General features: G+C 39.9%; 3 protein-coding genes across 3 annotated transcripts; 1 reads left to right on the forward strand and 2 right to left on the reverse strand.

The window, feature by feature from the left end:
* Positions 1–2182: 2182 nt before the first annotated feature.
* Positions 2183–3357, reverse strand: LOC308376448 (C-C motif chemokine 26-like). Its single transcript, XM_080852776.1, has 4 exons — positions 3241–3357; positions 2818–2929; positions 2517–2617; positions 2183–2297 (listed from the first exon to the last, which is right to left on the reverse strand). Exons 1-4 carry the CDS (start codon positions 3299–3301, stop codon positions 2287–2289), a joined length of 285 nt encoding a protein of 94 aa, XP_080708902.1. The 5' UTR covers positions 3302–3357; the 3' UTR covers positions 2183–2286.
* A 5697-nt stretch (positions 3358–9054) lies between these two features.
* Positions 9055–13080, forward strand: ube2l3b (ubiquitin-conjugating enzyme E2L 3b). Its single transcript, XM_080852774.1, has 4 exons — positions 9055–9115; positions 10524–10619; positions 10848–11034; positions 11519–13080. Exons 1-4 carry the CDS (start codon positions 9089–9091, stop codon positions 11671–11673), a joined length of 465 nt encoding a protein of 154 aa, XP_080708900.1. The 5' UTR covers positions 9055–9088; the 3' UTR covers positions 11674–13080.
* A 2000-nt stretch (positions 13081–15080) lies between these two features.
* On the reverse strand, positions 15081–18106 carry ydjc (YdjC chitooligosaccharide deacetylase homolog). The gene is made up of 6 exons (XM_080852772.1): positions 18058–18106; positions 17213–17391; positions 16919–17075; positions 16264–16363; positions 15747–15924; positions 15081–15625 (listed from the first exon to the last, which is right to left on the reverse strand). Exons 2-6 carry the CDS (start codon positions 17374–17376, stop codon positions 15277–15279), a joined length of 948 nt encoding a protein of 315 aa, XP_080708898.1. The 5' UTR covers positions 17377–17391; positions 18058–18106; the 3' UTR covers positions 15081–15276.
* Between the last annotated feature and the right edge of the window lie 1933 nt (positions 18107–20039).

Here is a 20039-nt window from a genome sequence, read left to right on the forward strand (position 1 = left end):
TCCTGCCTGTCCATTCTGCATGGGTTATAATGCTCTCTTAAGTTTCACTATCAGTCACAGTCCCTCCCCTCTCAGCCTCTGGCTGCTTGCTCTCTGGAGGTCAGTCTTCTCACATTGGCACTGTAGAGAACGCAGGGGATGGGGAGTCAAATGTGTTGACCCAGTATGACCCCCCTGAGAATAAGACCAGAGTTATGGTTGTGGGAACCCGGCCAGGTTATCTGGCCCCTTGTGCTGGGGGTTTGTGTGTGAGCTGTGCTGCAGCGCTTGCAGCTATCTACTGGCGTGACAAGTGGTATTGGGAATTTTATACGGGATCAAGATCCGGTAAAAAAATGAATACAATAGAACAATGACATTCCTATACCATATTGTGGATGATGGTAAAAGTTTTGGTTACAGGCCAATAGCTAGTAACAATAATGGTATTTCCAGTAAGGAAAACGAAACTTCATCATGGGCTTCCATGTGCAGTTGCTGTTTGCGTCATAGAATTTTGTATGTAGTTACTAGATATTGGCCTGTAACCAAAGCTTTTACCGTCAACCACAATATGGTTGGTCCCTTGGTAGGGAGGGGAACAAGAAAAACGCTTTGTTAAGTTCTGCTTTTGTATACATTGCTCGAGGTCAAGGATACTTTTTCATTGACATTCAATGACCACTTCTTTCGAAATTCATGGATCCCTGTTTCAGTCAACTTTCACCACCAAAGATTTTTAGACATCAGACATTTAGATACTCTGTAGACCTTCTGCTTTTTTAATTTTTTTTGCAGCCTTGTTACCAACCATACAAAAGTGCAGTACAGCATTTGCTTTGAAATGTGTATGAAGGAAAAAAGTAGATGTAATTGTCGCTGAAGACATCCCACTATAACTACTTTATATGTACTATAAGTCATGGGCTATCAATTAGACAAAGTGACCCAAAAATGCCACAAACACCTTTATCTAAACTTTAGATTCTAAAGTGACTAACATTAGCATCTTGCATTGCCCAAGAATTTAACCCAGGTCAGCTACTTGCACACTAACCATTGTACTACTAATTACAGAGAGAACATTTGCTAAACTCAAAGGTGGTGGCTACAGTATTGTGCTAGGCAAACTGACAGATCAAAAAAGTGTATTCTTAGTGTCATGACAACAGCTTGCCTTGAAATATTTTTTTAAATATGGGGAATTTTGTAAGAGGATAAGATGTGCTTGAAGATGAAGATTTTTTTCTAAAGTTTCAAAGCAAAGGAGAATGTTGCGGGTATGTAAATGTGAAGTTTATTTCACAACGGATCAGCATTAGGGCTGCAGGACACTGCTAGTGGTATGTAGTAGTCTCTGGTAGTAGTTTTAGTAGTTGACTTGTTGTTTCACTTACTGTACTGGGGAGGAAAAGTGTTTGCACACTATAGCTGAATTTCATATTTGGTGTATTTTATTTTAGTGTCATGCGTTTTTCTTTTCTTTTGCAGTGCAACACAAAACTGTGCAAAATTAGAGGATACAGCAACACATAATATATGCATTTAACAATGCTTCTAGTTGTCTGTGTTTTTTAGTTCATTGTACATTGAGTGATGAAAAAAAGTTTAATTGGAGAGAGCATATGATATAGTTGTGGTGGAATGAGTCACTTTGGGTGATGTATGAAGTGTTTTGGTGGTTGTAGTGGTTAACTGATGTGCTGAGGTGTGTCTGTAAAACCCACTGTGTGAAGAGTTGACATTTGGACATAGTATTGAGACAAGTGTGAAAATGATTGGAAAAAACTGTAAGCTAAGCTAGTCTGTCCCTCCGTGTACAGAACATCTACATTATGTTTTGCTATTTCCAAAGGGTCAGTTTAAAGGTTTGTTCAAATTCTCTGTGTTTGATCTTTTCTCACCAAGGTTAGGAAGGCTCAAAGGACAACAGTTCTTAAGAAAAAAGACCTTTTAAAAGAACACACCATATAGATTACCTTGAAAATGAAGGGACAATAAACAGAAGACATTTGAAAACTAAGGAGCCCTGGAAGGGAAAAAAATAAAATCGATGGTGGGAAAAAAAGACGTATTTTTGCAAAAAATAAGAAAAGTATAAACAGTATAAAAATCAAATCAAACTTTATTCATACGGTGCATTTCATACCAGGATGTAACACAATGCGCCACAGTAGAACTACAGTAGTTTCACACGATTTAGAGCATTTCTCAACAGACGTATGGAGTGACATGTCATCTTCCAGGAGAAGGACACCTTAAGGCCTGGAGTCGTCCCTCTTGTCCTCCTGTGCTCCTGTTCTGCACTCACTGTGAGCCTGTTAGCCATAAAGGCAGAAGAGATAAACCCATAGTGGTTATGAATGACAGGTGATAGTGAGGGCAGATGTGAAACAGAATTTTAAAAAGCTAATTGAATCACGGTGCATAGACCTTTGTGAGAGTTTCTGTTTCTGCGCATGCATACATTAGAAGAGACAAAAGGTCTGAACCACGAAAAGCTGAGTAGTGTCAGAATTGCAGAACAATGGCCTTACCTTTTGATTTTTTACTGTCCAGAAAAGAGATGAGCTTCTCCACCCACTTGCTCTGTTCTGGTGGAGGGGCACACACATTCTTTCCTTTCCTGGTAGTGAATCTGCAGGAAAGAGATGACAAATCTTTTTTTCTGCTGTGCAACAAGAACACATGGCAAATAGAAAAACCACGGCAGAATGATTCAGAAATACCTCCAATTTAAATGCAAGTGTTAAGTGAATAAGGTTTTAGCCATTTCAGAAAACCATGAATTGTTTTCTTTACTCAATGATTTTTCCCCAAATGAAAAGAGAGACTTACATGGTGGCCTTGATGTTGCATCCAGCATCAGATAGTGTGTATGCCATTGCAAGCCGGCGTGGAAGGACCTGATTAGAGGTCGACAGACAGCAATCTAAGGTTACATCAGAGCCTAGAGAGAAAGCATGACACAAAGCAGAAGGAAATCATGTTAACTTATTTGGCATGACACCGAGCTGGATTCAGATGATGATTTACGCATGCATAGACTAACACTGAGCCAATTTCTCGGAAAACAGCTGCCTTGCAGAGCAGTGTAAAAAGGAAACCGCATTTTCAACCCCCAAAACCAGTTATTGAGGTCCACCAAGGTTCAAGACAGTGGCCATGCAAAACGAAAACAACCTTTAACACTTTTAACCTGTAACACAAGTTCAATATTTCTAAGACAGGTTGAAAGGGTTAATTTCGTTTTTGTCTTACCCGCCGTGTAGCTCAAATACAGGGATGCAACAAGGAGAACAATTGCAATGCGAGTCATCATACTGCCTGGTGCAAGGTGTGAGTCAATTGCCGCTCGATGGGATGGGAGGATGCTCACTCAGGATAGCTGGTGAAAAGAGAGAGTGATTGCATGCACAGGTGTAACCCAATATATACAGAAGCAGCACACCTTACTTTCACTTTCATGATCAGTCAGCTCTCTGTGGTGCCAAGCCCTTGATCCTCATTATCTTCAGCAGCCCACACTTTACTCATCCATCAGATTTGCCTGTAGGGTATTTCTCACACTTAAAAGAATGAAAGAAAGAAAGAAAAACCCTTGGAGAGAGAGAGATGGCGTGGACATTGATGCCAGAGGATGAAGGTGGCAAGGAGCTTAATCCTGCAGGGTGGAACTCATAAACAGTGGAGTCTGTTTGAGACATTGAGTACAATGTGTGTGTGTGAGTCTGAGTGGGTGGCAACGCTGTGTGACACAGAATAATAAGATCTCTGTGTAGTACAGATAGAAGATGACACCACATGAGGCCTAATAATTGTGTGTGTGTGTGTGTGTGTGTTTGTGTGTGTGTGTGTGTGTGTGTGTGTGTGTGTGTGTGTGTGTGTGTGTGTGTGTGTGTGTGTGTGTGTGTGTGTGGTTGTGTGTAATGTTCACTGTACATGCAAACAGTTAACGTACTGAGATGTTCTCAGATTTATCTCATCATTGGACAGAGTAATAAAAACAGGCACTGTGACCCTGTGCAGATGCCTCTGCTGATTATTAAGGCAAGGCAAGACAAGGCAACTTTATTTATATATGTGCAACTCAATGTGCTTTACATATACAATGGCAGGAAAGACAACAAAGAATTGAAATAAATAAAAGGATAAAACAAATAAGAGTGAAGTAGACAAGTATTGACAAGAAACCATAAGTGGAAGTGAGATGAGTGTGCCATAGGCCTATGTACTGCACAGCTTGTTTCAGAGAGGAACTAGTAGTCTGGTTTTTCTTTAGAATGACTCTCTTTAGAATTCCTTCCTTCATGCTTACTGCTATGGAATTGTGATTCCTCCCCTCCCCTGTGGTGCATGTCGTGATCATACTCCATTTTAGAGGTTGGTAGCCAACTTGAATGTTGGAGATTTTATTACCCAACATTTTGTCTAGTGATCAGAGAGTATTCATCCTTTAAAATGCCTTCTGGTGCATTGCTCATTTGTAGTTGAAACACCAACGTACTACAATGAATAAGTAGCCTTTGTAGACGAGGCCCACAGAGACTTTTTGTACATAATTTTTTAAATTCTTACATTCCGTAAACCAAAATAATTGTGAAGAGGGAGTGTCTTAATGCCCTTCAGGGAAACTTACAAAACACATACCAAGCCACAGACACGACACCAACAAACAACAATGTGAGTTTTGTTTGTGCTGCTACTGGAAATTCCCCTGCCAGATAACAGTTGTGGCGGGAGCATGGGAAAGCCTCATTTATAACTATGAAGTCACAAAACAGGAAATAAAACACTTCTGCATGTCTTAACCATGGCATGAACTCTCGCAGATTCTTACGGCCATTAGGGGGCCCTTCCCTTTGAGATTACAGGAAACATGGATGTTATTGCTGCATCTGCTTTTCCTGCCCCAGTCCAAGTGTGAGGGCCAATGACCTCAAAGGGAAAATCCATTCCATAGTTTGTATCAGTTTCAAATCATCTTTTTTTTCTGCATACCCCCACATGAGGACTGTTACCTTCAGTTTCATCCTTTCCTTGAAACCTCAATGGTAAGAGTTAGTAGGAAGTGCATTGTGAGGTGTGGATGGATAGGAAAAGGTCTTCCCAGATATGTCATATCGTATGAATACATCTGCCACAGGTGTTTCTGCCCTATCATTTTCTCCTGAGAACTGGGGTAATGATAGTGATAATGTCATCATCTAACGACAAATCTTAATATTAAAGAGCTGAAACCTTCTCCCCGGAGGCTCTTACCCTGGCTCCATTACCAAATCATCTGATAAATTACATACTTAGTCTGTCCGAGCCCAAACATTACACATAAATATAAACCTAATATACAAAATTAACAAAAAACAACAATCATGTGGAAGACAGACATATTAAAGTTCAAATGAGGATTTCTTTTTTTCATTTTCAGTAAAAAAAAAAACACAGCAGAATAAACTCAGGATAACTGCATGCGAGAAGTATATAATTTAACAGTTTATCATCACTTTCTTGCAAATTATGTCCTCATGGTATCTTCATAGATCTGACCACTGCAAATACAGGTCCTATGTACAGAGCGACAAAAAAGGCAAGTGAATGTCTATTCTAACATATATATATACAAAGGCTATGGTATGAACAAGTCTGTTCAGGTCATTGGAGCTAGTCAATTTACTGGAAACTGTAGTTGTTAACTTTCTTTTCCATGGAGTTTCCACAGTTTCGATTCCACCACAACAGAGATCAAAAAGTCAGGTCAAAAGAAGTAAACCACAAAGAAGTAAGTCTGGGAAGTCCCGCCCCACTTCTTCCGGCCAAATTGATTTTGCCTCTGCAGTGGGTCTGGTCAACTTCGGATAGCCGTTCATTTCAAGATTTCCAGAATCCTTGGAGCCAATCACAAACTGGCTTTTGGCTACCTGGCGCGCCATTGGCGGATTTAAACTTACCACGGCTACGTTACAAAATCTACTGCACGGAGAGTTTTTAAACATTGGACATGGTGGCCACCGAAGCACCGCAAAACTTCGATAAGGCAAGTTTTCTTTGAAAACAGAACAGAAACTTGCCCTGGAACAATTCATACAGAAAAAATATGTGTTTGCTTTATTACCGATCGTTGTATCGTTGTATAGTATCGTTGGTCTGATTGGTTAAAGGCGTGTCCAATTACGTGAGTGAAGTGGATCGCTAATGAGTAGTTGGCCAGACTAACTGAGCAAATGGAATGCAGTGAAGGGGCAGGGAATTCCCAGACAAGTAAACCACAGCATGGCTCAGTTAAACAAAAAGTTCTCCTTTTTCAAGATAATTTCTTTCATCCCACCTGTCAACTCTAGATTTAAATGTGTCAGTCTATGGCACCATTTTTGTCCACACTGTGAAAAGTCCAGGCTAACAAATACTTATAAATCCAAAATAAACAGCTGCATGAGGGAGAGTTAAAATGGTGACGGGTGCAGATAAGCCCCCCATTTACAGGCTTCATTGCCCGCAGGGACACAGATTCAAGTCTGGCTTGATGTTGTTTCCCAGTCCTCTCCCCACCTCTTCTCCGCCTCGCTTTCTGTCATAACTTCACTGTCCTGTACAATTAATGGCATAAAAAGCCCCCCCCAAAAAACAATATTTAAAAAAAAGATGGTGTCAGGTTTAAGGCCTAACTAACCCTAAGAATATTGTGTTCAATTGTGGGTTAATGAGGTGTCAAATGTATCAATATTTTCCCCACTGTGATAAAATATACATGGGCCTCCAACTACTATATAAAAATAAGTCCTTGCAGTAGCACTGTTTACTGTGGATATGTTATATTACTGTTTCCCCTCATTTGTGTTTTTTGCAACTCTGCAAAACACCCTTTATTTACCTGCTAGAGTTATCCAGTTGTGCCAATTCTATAAAGTTTTCCACTACACTTATGTAAACACACACACACACACACACGCACACACACACACACACACACACACACACACACACACACACACACACACACACACACACACACACACACACACACACACACACACACACACACACACACACACACACACACACACACACACACACTGTGTCATATCTCATGGACACACGCACACTTAAAAGTTGTAGCTCAAGACTGTCCTCCTGTGGCCATATTTCAAACAGCTCATGACACTGCTTTCCTAACTGCCCATTTAACTCATCTGTATTTTGTATCAACTTATTTTTATTTCCACTTGTATATTGGGGAGATGTATCCATGGGGGAAATGTCATAACATAAAATAAATAACCAATGAAAATGTATCCCTGTTTGAATAACTGTTGATCACATCGGCCTATCTTACATGCTGCCACACTTTTTATTTAGATCTCTTTCCAAGCACATCTGGGAAAAATATTGTGTAGTCCATAATATATGTCTGCTCTCTGCTGTTGTTCCAAATCTAAGCTGCCTTATTGGACATTACATTTACATTTAGTAATGTATCCAAACCGACGTACAAAGGAGTAATTATACACTTATTTGAACCAAATGTTAAGATCAGAGAAAGGTATTACAGTTTTTCACTGTTGCTAAAACCCGTTTTTCAAAACAGTAACGTCTTTATCAAAACTGCACACAGAAAATTGAAAACCTCACACACAAAATGCTAAACCTGACACTCCCTTTGCAAGATGACTCTTTGCTATCAAATCTCTTAACTGTTCACAAAATGGAACTCGTGTTTTCATTTGGTACACACAGCCATATTTTCAAAACACACACACATACATTAATTTAGTACACACAACTAAGCATTAGCTGCACACTACCAAGCATTTACAGCACACAGAAGTGCAAAATTGAAAACACAATCATCGAAACACACCATATGAATGACAATGACTCATTGAGCCCTTTCTCCTTTTGTAAAATGTATCAGTGTAGGCCTACATTTTTCATAGTCAAACATAAAACAGCAATACCGTTGTTCTCACAAACCATATTTACAATTTTAGTCTCCTGTTCTACCAGATTGTATTGACATAAAATTGTATACAAATGCTTATAGTTTTTCTCAATTGCTTACACACATTTTTTGAAAGCATGCCTCGTTCTCAAAACTCTAACCACAAATTCCAAAGCAACTAACTGAAAATGCAAAACCCTTTATATCTCCTGGAAAATGCTACTTTGCTTTCAATCAATATTGAAAGTGTGTTTTCTTCCTCCACAGTGTGGTTCTCTTTCAGCCCTGCAAAATACAAATACTGTGAGCACACTACGTATATTATATTGATATGCAGTATTACAGTACACAAGGCAAACAGATTTCGTACTTGTTCTCCATCCTGAAGGTTCTAATGAAAAACCATGAAAACATGGTCTACCACAGCGGCCCAAATCTCATTAGAGATGACCATTCTCCTTCTTCTTTCTCCTGATCCTCCTCCTTCTTCACCTTGTCCTCATTCTCTTCCTCCTCCTTGTCCTCCTCTTCCTTCTCTCTGTCCTCCTACTCTTCAACCTCCTACTCCTCCTCCTTCTTGTCCTCCTCTTCCTCATCCTCTCACTCTTACCCCTCTCCTTCTCTGGTTATCGATCTTTTCAAGTTTTCAATAGTTTATCAAACAAAACAGAGGCTCAAGACACTTTTATGGTGCAGTCCTCACTGCAAATTGGTCAAAAGACCTGAAAGTTTAGAGATTTGACTATTTGTGGTTTCCAGGTTGATGCTTTGAGATTTTACTTGAAAATTGTGTGCAACAACAGAACTTTGTGTACACTGTTTTGACAACAACGTGATGTGTAATTGACATCAGTGTGTTCACAAGGAAAATCGGACTCTAATGTAGATAAGGGAATCTTAAGTATTTCCCACTTGGGGCGAGGGATTGATACATGACGTGAAGGTTGTGCAGATTGTGCCGAATTTTCGCTTTTTACTTCTTAACAATAGTGAAAAACTGTAAAGCAACAGTCTGTAGTGCTCCCCAGATAAGTAGTCCATTCTTTACAGTGAGGCCAACCACTCACAAATGGACTGTTCCTGAATCAGTGTCATGGGGCGTATGCGTTCATTCACTCTATGCAGTCTTGCATGCTCTCGCTGTGTACTCTGGGAACAGTCGATAGATCCAAGATGGCGGCGAGCAGAAGACTTCATAAGGTAGAATTCACACCTCATTCTTTTTAGATCACCTTTTAAACCCTCGTTTTATGTCTAGGCTCACCAGATGATAGTATTGTCAAAGTAATAAGTGTTCGATCTTTCTGGTAGGGGTTGTATACATCGATTTAAGAATGGTTCCATCCAGGGGAAACGCCATAGCTAACTCCCAAGCTAAACATTTCTAATCAGAGGAAGAGGGAAGCACCGGTACAGAAGGCCAGGGTGCAGGAACCCGGTTTTGGCATTTTATAGGTCGCTAGCTTGTTAGCTTGATGACGAGTCACTGTGTTGTTTAGGAATGAATCACGGCGTCCTCCAAAACTGAACTTTCATTTTCAAACTAGCTAACCAGCCACACCCTTTATAATTTCATATTTAACTGATGTGCGTTGTAAACATGGGTCGTTGACAATCTATTGCCTTTTTCTATCTTGTTAGCCATCTAACATTAGCTAGCTAGAATAGCTAGCTAACTTGCTTGCCGTTAGCAAAACCTCAGCGTAGATAGAACGCCGGGTGTTAAGTTTGTGCCAGAAACGAAACCATTATACCAGGAAACACCACGGTAGTCTTTTGTCATGTGTGATTATTATGCTTCACATACTCACATTCTAACTCTGTTTTCCCTATTGCTTTTTTAAAGTGACACTGTTGCCTTACCTAGCTAGTTGGCGTTAGCTATGCCTATCTGACTAATGCTAGCGAGGTACCTTGGTTTAAGAGGACCGTAGATAAGTAGGTTGCTAGCTAGCTAATTTGTGCGCATCATTTGAAATCGAAACTGTTACCGGTTTAGTTCATTCAATTCCCTTTGAACGCTTTAGCAACATTGGGTGTGCCACTCACGTTTCATATGTTACTAATAGTAATATTAATTGAATTACCGGTCGTACAGTCAAGGGTCACATTTACGGCCGAAGATAGACGAGCTAGTTTACTAGAATAACTTCGGTACATTCATAAAACTGTGTCAATCATCAGCTAGTTGTAGGTAGGTAATTTGCCATCTAGACTGCCACCTTCGTGCAGTGTGTGTGTGTGTGTGTCGTTTTATCTGTATCTTATTCTTATAACTATTGGTTTCAAATAGACAATGTTACTTCCTCATTTACGGACAATAGCCTGCCATTAACAACCTTTTTGTAAGCATGAAATTCGCTGTTTGACAAAGGCCACAGCACACACGTTCTACATCCCACTAAATGACGTAAATAGAGCTGTCCTTCAGTTAGACTCACTACCTAAGTGCTAGTCAGCTGGACTGTCTATCACATTGCATGTTCATATCCTGCTCTCCTTGCTCAAATGGTAAAGATGGTGTTATTCTAATTGAAGGGGTGCCCATGTACCTAAATACCACAGACACACCAGTGCCTAAACCTGTTCCAATTCCACCCTCTCTCAGGAACTTGAAGAAATCCGCAAATCTGGAATGAAAAATTTCCGTAACATTCAAGTTGATGAATCGAACATTTTGACTTGGCAAGGACTTATTGTTCCTGTAAGTATTGTCTAACTAGTACTTAAAATTAACTGTTGTCTCTCTCTCCCCCCAACCCAACCCTAAGGATGGCTGCCTGCACTGAAATGTCTTTCCCCAATCATTGGGATTGAAATCATGACATTGTTGACATGAATGATGTGCTGATAGTGTCAGGCTAGTACACAAACATTTCAAGAACAATTCAGAGGAAGAAAAGTACTCACGTCTTTTTTTTCTTCCCGATAGGACAACCCCCCATACGACAAAGGAGCCTTCAGGATTGAGATAATCTTTCCTGCCGAGTACCCCTTCAAACCTCCTAAGATCACATTCAAAACAAAGATCTACCACCCAAATATCGACGAGAAGGGGCAGGTGTGTCTGCCAGTTATAAGTGCAGAAAACTGGAAACCAGCTACCAAAACTGACCAAGGTAAATGACTACTCGCCTTCTATCGCCTTTCTTTTGGCCTTCCTCTCTCTCTTTCTTCTGTAGCATCGATTTGCTGCCATTTGGCATACTGTAGAGCTTAGCTTTTTAAGGCGGTGTTGTCCCTTTGTATGCGGGTCAAGTCTCTGATATGACTGAATACTGAACAATAATAATGGTAATGATTTTTGGCTTAATCATTCAAAATATGAAAATACACTTTTTTCGTCCCTTGTTGCTGGTCAGTATGTGTGCTTTATTTACTAATGTTGGCTAGTACAACTCGGTGGGATATTAAATTGAGAATCCCATGCATGTTCTTGTGTGATTGAACTGAGCCACAGTGATCGAAGTAGAAGTAGTAGAAGAAATGCACTGACCCAGGCTAAAACACATACACACACCCACACACTAAGGATTACCCATAGATTTTGTGTCTGTATTTTCGATTTGCTGAATTATGATTTGCCCATGTTTCCCTTTTCAGTAATCCAGTCACTCATCGCTCTTGTGAATGACCCTCAGCCAGAACACCCTCTGCGGGCTGACCTAGCAGAAGAATACTCAAAGGACCGTAAAAAATTCTTTAAGAATGCAGAAGAGTTTACAAAGAAACATGGCGAAAAACGGCCAGTGGACTAATACCTGACAAGTGTGTAGTCCCTCACTCTCCTCTACCTACCCCCACCACCCCAAACCAACCCACTCCCACCTTCCTCCTGTGTACCCTGGTAGCTCCTCTTCCTCCCCCCCCCCCCTCTCCAAACTCTGCACTTTGTCTCCCCCGTCCTCTCCCTGCGCACTTGTCATTATAGTAGACCTGGAGAAGCGTATCCCAGTTGCAAGCTCCATTGTGAAGCAGGACTCGTGGACCCGACAAAGAATCTCTGCCTGATATTAGTTTGAGGCCATTACTAACTTTCTACTATTTTCTTAAGTTTAAAAAAAACAAAAAACAGGAAATAAAACAATAAAAAAGTGATTAGGTTGCTAAGATAGGGAAATGCACCATGGTTTTCTTTTTTGGAGAAAGGGGGTAGGAAAGCATTCTGTGTCCACACTGAAGTTTGGATACGAGATATCCGAGAGGGGGGAGAAAGTGTTTATCATTATCTAGCTCCTTAAGGCTAAGTCTTTGACCGTTCTTAATGATGACATGTCTCTCTAAAAAGCCAAGAGGTAGTAGTGGTATATATCTGGACATGTGGTTGAAAAAAAGTTAATATAGGTAATACGGTTTCTTCATCTTTTTTTTATTTTTTTTTGCATTGAGTTGCACTGTACTGTGTTGGTAAATACCCATCCCATCTGTCTCCACCCTCAGTTTGTAAGTCACTGATTAGTCAGTTATCAAATGCACCATAGGTACCAGTTTTGTTATCAGTAAAGTTTCACAAAATGAAAAGACGAATACAGAGATTTGCGTGCGCGTGTGTGTGAATGTGCGTGTGAATGAGAGTGCGACTGAACATAATTTTTATGGGAAAAATGCTAATTTTGAAGAAAAAAAAATTGAGACACTGATTTAACAGATATCATATGCAATTGTAATTTTTTTTGGGCCACAAGTATCCTTACATGGTTTGAATGAATATCAAAAAAACTGTTATAACTGTGGAGTCAACAGTGCATATATACATCCGGTGCCCCTTTTCTTTGACCAAAATAAACTTAGTTTTAATCTATGGCACTTCAAAGAATATAAACTTCTCCATGTACTTCTTTAACATGCAGTACCATTAGATTCATACTACTAATTCCCCGTATTTTAGCCACAGTGTCAGTGTTGCTGCAAACGAGCCCTTTGAGTACATGGTAATGAAATTGTCTGCCTACGGATGTAAGCATATAAATTTATGGTTTTACATTGGTGTATCAAATAACTTGATGTATGCCTGCCCCTGTTAATTTCAGTCTATGTCCCTTGTCACAGTTTGCACTGTCAGTACTCAGTCAAGGGACATGTATTGTGGGGAAAAGGACTATCAGTGGAGTATGAAAAATCTGTGACTTTGGTTTGGCGTTGCCTAATAAATTGCTGTAAACATGTCCATCCTCGTTAAGGATTAACCACGAGTCACACCAAGCCCTTGTAGGAAAAATGTAAATTTTTTATTGACTACTGTGTAGTAAAGTTCTATACTTTTTTTTGGTTTAAGTAGGCATGACACCAGGCCATGGAGGATTCAGGATTGAGTTTAAAGGGTTTTCGTTTAAAAAGTGTGGTCTGTTTTAAATGATGTTAGTACTCGCTGCAGTCAATGCCAATTCAACATAGATACTTTAACTTCTGGAGAAGCCAGATGTAATTTTGACAAAGCACCACAAGAGGACACTATTTTCAGAAGCTCTTATATTGTTTATAGAAAATGTCAGCTTTCTACACTGAATGACAAGGATTGTTCGAAATCAGTCATAGACATGGTGTCCTTGTGTGAGGTAGCTGAAAAACCTCCTCAACCTCTTAAATCACAGCTGAGTGATAAATGTGTCCTATAATAAACTAACACAATATGGTACCTTATGATATATGCCTTAAGAAAAAAAAAATGCCTTTGCAAAAGTATTCACCCCCCCCCCCCCTCCGAAAATGATCACCTGTTTCTAGATTATGAAAGATAATATATCAGATAATATATCAATAACTATCAGTTAGTCCCTTAGTTTTATTGTAAACATGTATGCCATATTACATCACTAAAGGCAAAATGGAAAATCTGAAATATACTGCCTGCATTAGTCACCCCTTATACATTAATCCTTGTTGCAATATGAGCCTCGTCTATTAAGGTAAATAAGTAGCTTTACATGCTTCTTGGCAGAATGAACAGAGATGATCAGGGTTGGTGGAGTGGTGCTTTTGGACTGATTTTAAAACAGTTGACTTTTGGTCATTCTAGATCATTTGCTTTACTGTTTTAAGCCACTCTGGTGTTTATTCAGCCTTGTGGTCTTTCTGGAAGGTCAACCCTCTCCCAACCCTTACTTCTACAAACTGCAGGTTCTCTTGCAATTTGTTGTAGTATTTAATTCCATCCTAAATTCTGACAAGTTTCCCTAGTCCCTACACAGATGAGATGCAGATTGCTGATGCATATTTACTTGGGTTTTTTATTTGAGGGACACAGACTGTTTTATTAACACCACACATAGCCTTAACCTTCATTTTGGTCTCACCTGACCACAAAGACCCTTTCCCACAAACTCCATTTGGGCTCTAATGTGGATTTTTTTTAAGCAGGAGCTTCTTGGTGCCACGGTCTCATTGAGCCCAGTGTTATTGAGCGATCTTGAGATTGTTGACACCAGCTCTTTAATCCCAGCCACTTCGGTTTCAACAAAGCATCTGGGCCAGGTGGTGCCACTTCCACTCTCGATTTTGTGGGTTGTGAGTTGCAACTTATACTTTTATGGCTCCACTGGTGCTAATTTGAACATCTACATATTTTGATATTTTCTTGTATCCTTGTACTTGAATCATTCTCTCTCAATTCAGTGGTCTGCACTTTAATCTTCAGTTCCTCTGGTTTCACCACCTGGACGTAGGCCTTAGGCATTTTTAGCGGTTTATGGTTTATTTTAACCACTATCGAGCTATTATCAGTTATGGTCAAATAAGTTACATGAAGTGTGCATGGGATGTGTATATACATGCACAAACACACACACACACACACACATACATACATACATACATACATACATACATACATACATACATACATACACATGACATGTATATGGGTTTAATGGGAATTGTTAAAATGAGCAAGGGTTCTGTTTAGAACAAGTTGCAATGGACGAGTACACAACCTTATCTCATTCATATTCTGAAAGGTCAAGACGGACTAAAATCAGACTTTATTCTGTTTCAGTGACCGCTTAAAATCTCTGAAATAACAAATAGTTTTTCTGAAAATATATATATAAAATTGCCAGATAAGGACACCTAATATCCATATCCTCATTTAATTTGGTCATACTAGTCTTACTAGTAGGCTATCTTAGTCAGAATGCTTTAAAAAAAAAAAAATTGGCTTCATGTAAAATGTGCATTTGCTTTAAGGGGCACACTGCCCTCTTAATGGCTCAATGTTGTATTTCCAGTACAAAGCTACTATATAAAATCAAACAGGAATGTCTGTTGCCTGGCACCTCATGGCTTGTAAGTTCAAATGTGCTCTGAGAAATTTAGAAAAATTAGGTGATTTCTTTTTTGGGTGTTTTTCAAAGTGAGCAGTAGGGTTACAGATCTCGGAAGGCACAAAGCTGAATTCTCTCCTGCTTGTAGAATGCCAGCAGAGAGGGGTCAGTTAGAGTTTCCAGTTCATGTTGGCGATCCTCTGATTGGGAAAAGTCATCTGGACCTTGACCACACCCTCCCTCCTGAGGATGACTTGGGTATCCTGGATGGACCATTAGCTCGACAGTGACTGGACGGTTAGTGTTTGGTGCAGCAATTTCATCAGTCTGTGTACCCGTCAAAGTGTTGGTGAGGCTCCTGGCTCCAAGAGCATAACCTAAAGCCTGTTTAATGTTGTCAATCGACATATTCTGTCCCATGGTTGTCAAGCCCAAGTAAACATCTGGCCACCTACGACAAAACGAAAAAGAAACAATAAATGTACCTTTTTTAAACAAACAAGAAGACTTAACACATAATAGAATTAGTCAAAATGAAATATTTTAACATCAAAAGCTGTAGGAATAGTAACCTGATCCCATGGCGACGGAAAACCTCGACAGAAGACAAAGCATCTTTCTGAACCTGGATGTAGAACTCGTGGAGGTGGGGTGGGATGAGAGGACACGCATGAAGACCAGGCTCCACAGGGATTCGAGTGTAGCGTATGCTAAAGTCTGCAAGAACCTGCGCAAACACCTCTCGCACCTCTGCTTCCCCAAAAATGTAATAGAAAAACAAACTCGTTTAATGTATCAATTTGTTAGTGTTTGTGAATGACCTATACAAATATTACATCATTTATTTCCATAACTGATAATTTTTTTTGTCATAGTATTGACAGAAAAACTTTAACTAGTTTATGGATTGCACTACAGACATTGTAGAATTACTGAAATTTGGTTTAGCGGGGGGGGAAACGATATAATACAAACTGAACTATATAATACAAAGTATAATACTCCCATGAACTATCGTATGTGTGTCTGTAGGAATTAGAGAGAAAACATCTACTACACAGGTAGGCAAGTTGGACTTTAACCTGTTACCTGGTAGCACGTGCACATGCTGGTGGCCATCCATGTGATAGGGCAGGTGGCCGACGAGTTCACAGAAGCGTTTTACCTGAGCTCTCAGCTCCTGCTCCACCTGTCAGACCAGGAAATTCAACACACAACCAATCATTTGGACTGAAAAAACACACTTTTATCAGGTTCCAAAGACATCCTTGTGTTTGTTTGCACAGCTGTAGCTCTCTACAGTAACTGGTTTGCTGGTCACTTTGTCTGTAAATATACAGCTCATTTGTATACAGAACCATTCATTTTATGGCAGTGTAACCAGTCTTCTTTCTTACTGTACTACTTTCCAAACATGCAATTATACTTAAGTTTGCTATCTATATTTGATAGTAATCTCGAACATTCATGCTTTATGGGGAAATAGTTGTTCCTGAGCTCTTTAATCTAGCAGAGATTTATAAGTGCTATGTGTTTTAATTACTCAGTCAGTCATTGTCTATCGTGGACATGAAAGTTTCATAACGACCTCTTGATGACTCAGAAGCATAGGTGCAATATCTCATGACACTATCAGTTGTTTCAAATATTCCATTAACTTCACAACTCCACCGCCCTGGTTGCAGACTAGTCGTACTGTTTCTATAGCAGTAGCTGTTTCAAAGGCATGGAAAAGAAATATTACCTCATACATGTTCAGTTGACCGCTTGATAAGACCTTTCGGAATCCTGTCTTTCCATGGAAGAACCCGTCCTCATTCAGGAGGGTAGACCCTTTCAGATTCTGAGACACTGGGGCACCTTCAGAAAGATTCGCATGTAGTCCAATGGGTATGAGATGTCTTTAATAAATTAAAACATGGTTTAAAGAGGGTGTACATTATGCAGAAATGTGATTGTTGTATCGGCTGAAAACCCTGGAAACACGTACAACAACTTAGACACTTGCCGAGAGCTCCTTCGGACATACTTAACTTACATCTTTGCAAGCTCGGCGGCATCCAGTGCCGAGGTGGCATTAACCAACAGCGATACGTTTGACACACCACCGGTCTGGAAACATTCCACTATTCCATGATTCCTTCTCGGGCAATACCCAAAATCGTCCCCGGTCACCACCAGTTTGACTTTGGGCTGAGGCATGCTCGCTCGAGTTGGCTGTGTGGGCGAAAGGAAGTAAATTAAAGGAAATAAAGGACTGGTGTGACAGTAGTTCGAGGTTTATGGCAACACTCTGCGATAACAATTGAAGTGAATAGGTAGTGGGTGACCATATTATAGGCTACTTCGACGCTTCGCTGTCCCCAAAGTTCCCAAAATATGTTAAAGTAAAATATCCTGCTATTCCACCTTCACGGTAGTCTGTATTGATACGTCATCAATATTTGTCTTTTAAAAAAATCCGCTCACTGACGTCGGGAAAAGTGTCTTGACTTCAACGTCATGCTAAATTGCCAGAACAGATTAGCTAGCCATCTGATTAGAGCTGTGAGCAGTCTACTGTAGCTCTCTCATAAGCTAGCTAGGTTGGTTCGTAAATTACCTTGGATGCACTTGAAACAGATGCCAATGTAATGATACGTTCACAGCGTTTCCTTTTTAAATCAGTGTCCTCTTGACACTTTCTCACGGGAATTTGATTAACGTGCTACACCGGTTTATTTTATCGAGACGAAATTCCAATCCTATTAATCGGAACAACGGAATGAATGGTGTTTGAAGTTCTTAGCTCATTTTGCAACACATTACATACAAATCTGAAATAATGCTTCACAAAACTATAGCATTCGTTATCTAAGAATAATTGTAATTAAAAAAACTCACCCATTTTAACACATGTGTGCCATAAAAACCACGAACCTCAATCTACGCTCAGGACGCCTTTAATGGTAGATTTTTTTTTCATTTCCTTTTCCGGGTTTTAACACCCTCTAGTGGACATTAATTGTGTACATTCTCATTTATTCGTGCTTCTCAAGTGGTTCGCCTGTGACACTCCAAACTTTGTCTTTGGGCATGTTGCGTTACGCTTAGATAATCGATCACATTTGGAATATTTAAGCAATATAGTGGGAGTGGGGTAGGTAAGGGATATTCCCACGGGTGGTGTTCGGCCGTAGCCACCGAGGCTGAACCCCACTCGCACGAGTAGGATACTGCTTTAATAAAACAATTCAACCAATTAACATTTCAACACGAAGTTATTGATTCAAAAAAATGTTTATTTCGCCATTGTTTCTCCGCAACCAAAAATAGATCCATTGTCAACGTCTTGGTTTGGGATTATGAGAAATTGGATAATCCAACGCATGGAACGTCTCTCGTCCAATCAGAAACAGCTAAATAACGCGATAGAACCCATTGTTTAGTTTTTGTGTCTTGTATTATTATTTGATGACGTAATAATTACCCCGACCGTCTGAAGATTCCTTTCTCAACAAGACAAAATCCAAGGAACAGAACGTGGGTTACCTGTGGATGGGTTGAAGGGGAAAATATGGTCTAGTCCTTGAGTCCATATGATGGATTTTTAAGGGATACCAGCAGTTTTCATGTTACACCTAGCAGTCAGTGTAACTCACTTATGGTTGACATGGCCAATTCAGGTAACAGTTTTCTCAGACCACTGAATGTTATGGAAGACCAGGAGTGGACTGACACCGAGGGATTTAATAATGAATCTAGTTCTGCTGGTGTGCAGGGGAATTCATCATATCCTAACAGCAGTGACCCACTGGCAGCTCAACTTGAAGTTGAATTCAGGCAGTTTTTGGTGGAAAGGGGTACTTATAAAGAGCTAGAGAAAACAGCCTCCAGAGTCTTACTGAAACTCCTGCAGGCTAAAAGAGCCGATGGAAGTCCTCTTTTACTTTTGAATACAAAGGAGGTTTTATCCAAGGAAAACAATCTACCTACCTCACTTCCACCATCAGCTAAAAAGAAGCCTGCAAAGAAGAAGAGTCTGCAGTACACTGGTGCTAAGTCAGATGGTTGTACCAGAATTAAAAAGAGTGAGCAAAAAGGTCAGAGCAACTGTGAAGCATCAGAGCTGCGAGGGCCAATGTTTCCATCAAACCCAGTTGAGTGGCTTGACCAGGTGGTGTTTCAAAAAGAAAAGGCATAGTATCCAACTAAAACTGTCTGTCTCTCTTATTCTGTGTTCTTAACTCATGATTTACCAATTATTTTTGTCAGTGTATGCATCTGTGTGTCACGATTATTGCTGGGCCTAAAAAATAAAGCAGTACTAATGGTTTCATCTTCATGTCCTTTGTTAGACATCAAGCCAAGGATCTCACAGGTACAGTGGACACCTACCAACCAAACAACTTACAGATGCAAACATGACTTTATCAGATATCCTGCAAGCAGCGCTCATCAGTCTAAACCGCAGAACAAGAATAGAAATACATCTCTCCAACCAACTGGGCATGATAGTCAAACCTCCCATTGAGTTCACCAAATGATGTGTGTGTAATGCAGTGAGCAGTGTTGAAAACCACTATCTTCATTTCTGAAATAAATGATTCACCTGCATACCCACTTTTTATAGGCTTTTGGACATTTTCTACAGTTCATTTCTATTATAAATATGAAGTTGCTTCAACATTGCATCCTTTTTCATTAGATACAAAAATCTAATATTTCCTGTCAACACTGTTAATGTTACTAACCATAGACATAAACATATGTCTATGTTACTAACCAGTGACCAATGACTACGTTCCGTGTAAGTACCGAGTTTCCGGGTTGTGGGACTTGTCAAGCTTTGATTGGTCCGTGTTCTCTGGCGTTTGAATCAAGCT

The sequence above is a fragment of the Sprattus sprattus genome, assembly GCF_963457725.1.
Source record: "Sprattus sprattus genome assembly, chromosome: 15".
Taxonomy (NCBI): Eukaryota; Metazoa; Chordata; class Actinopteri; order Clupeiformes; family Clupeidae; genus Sprattus; species Sprattus sprattus.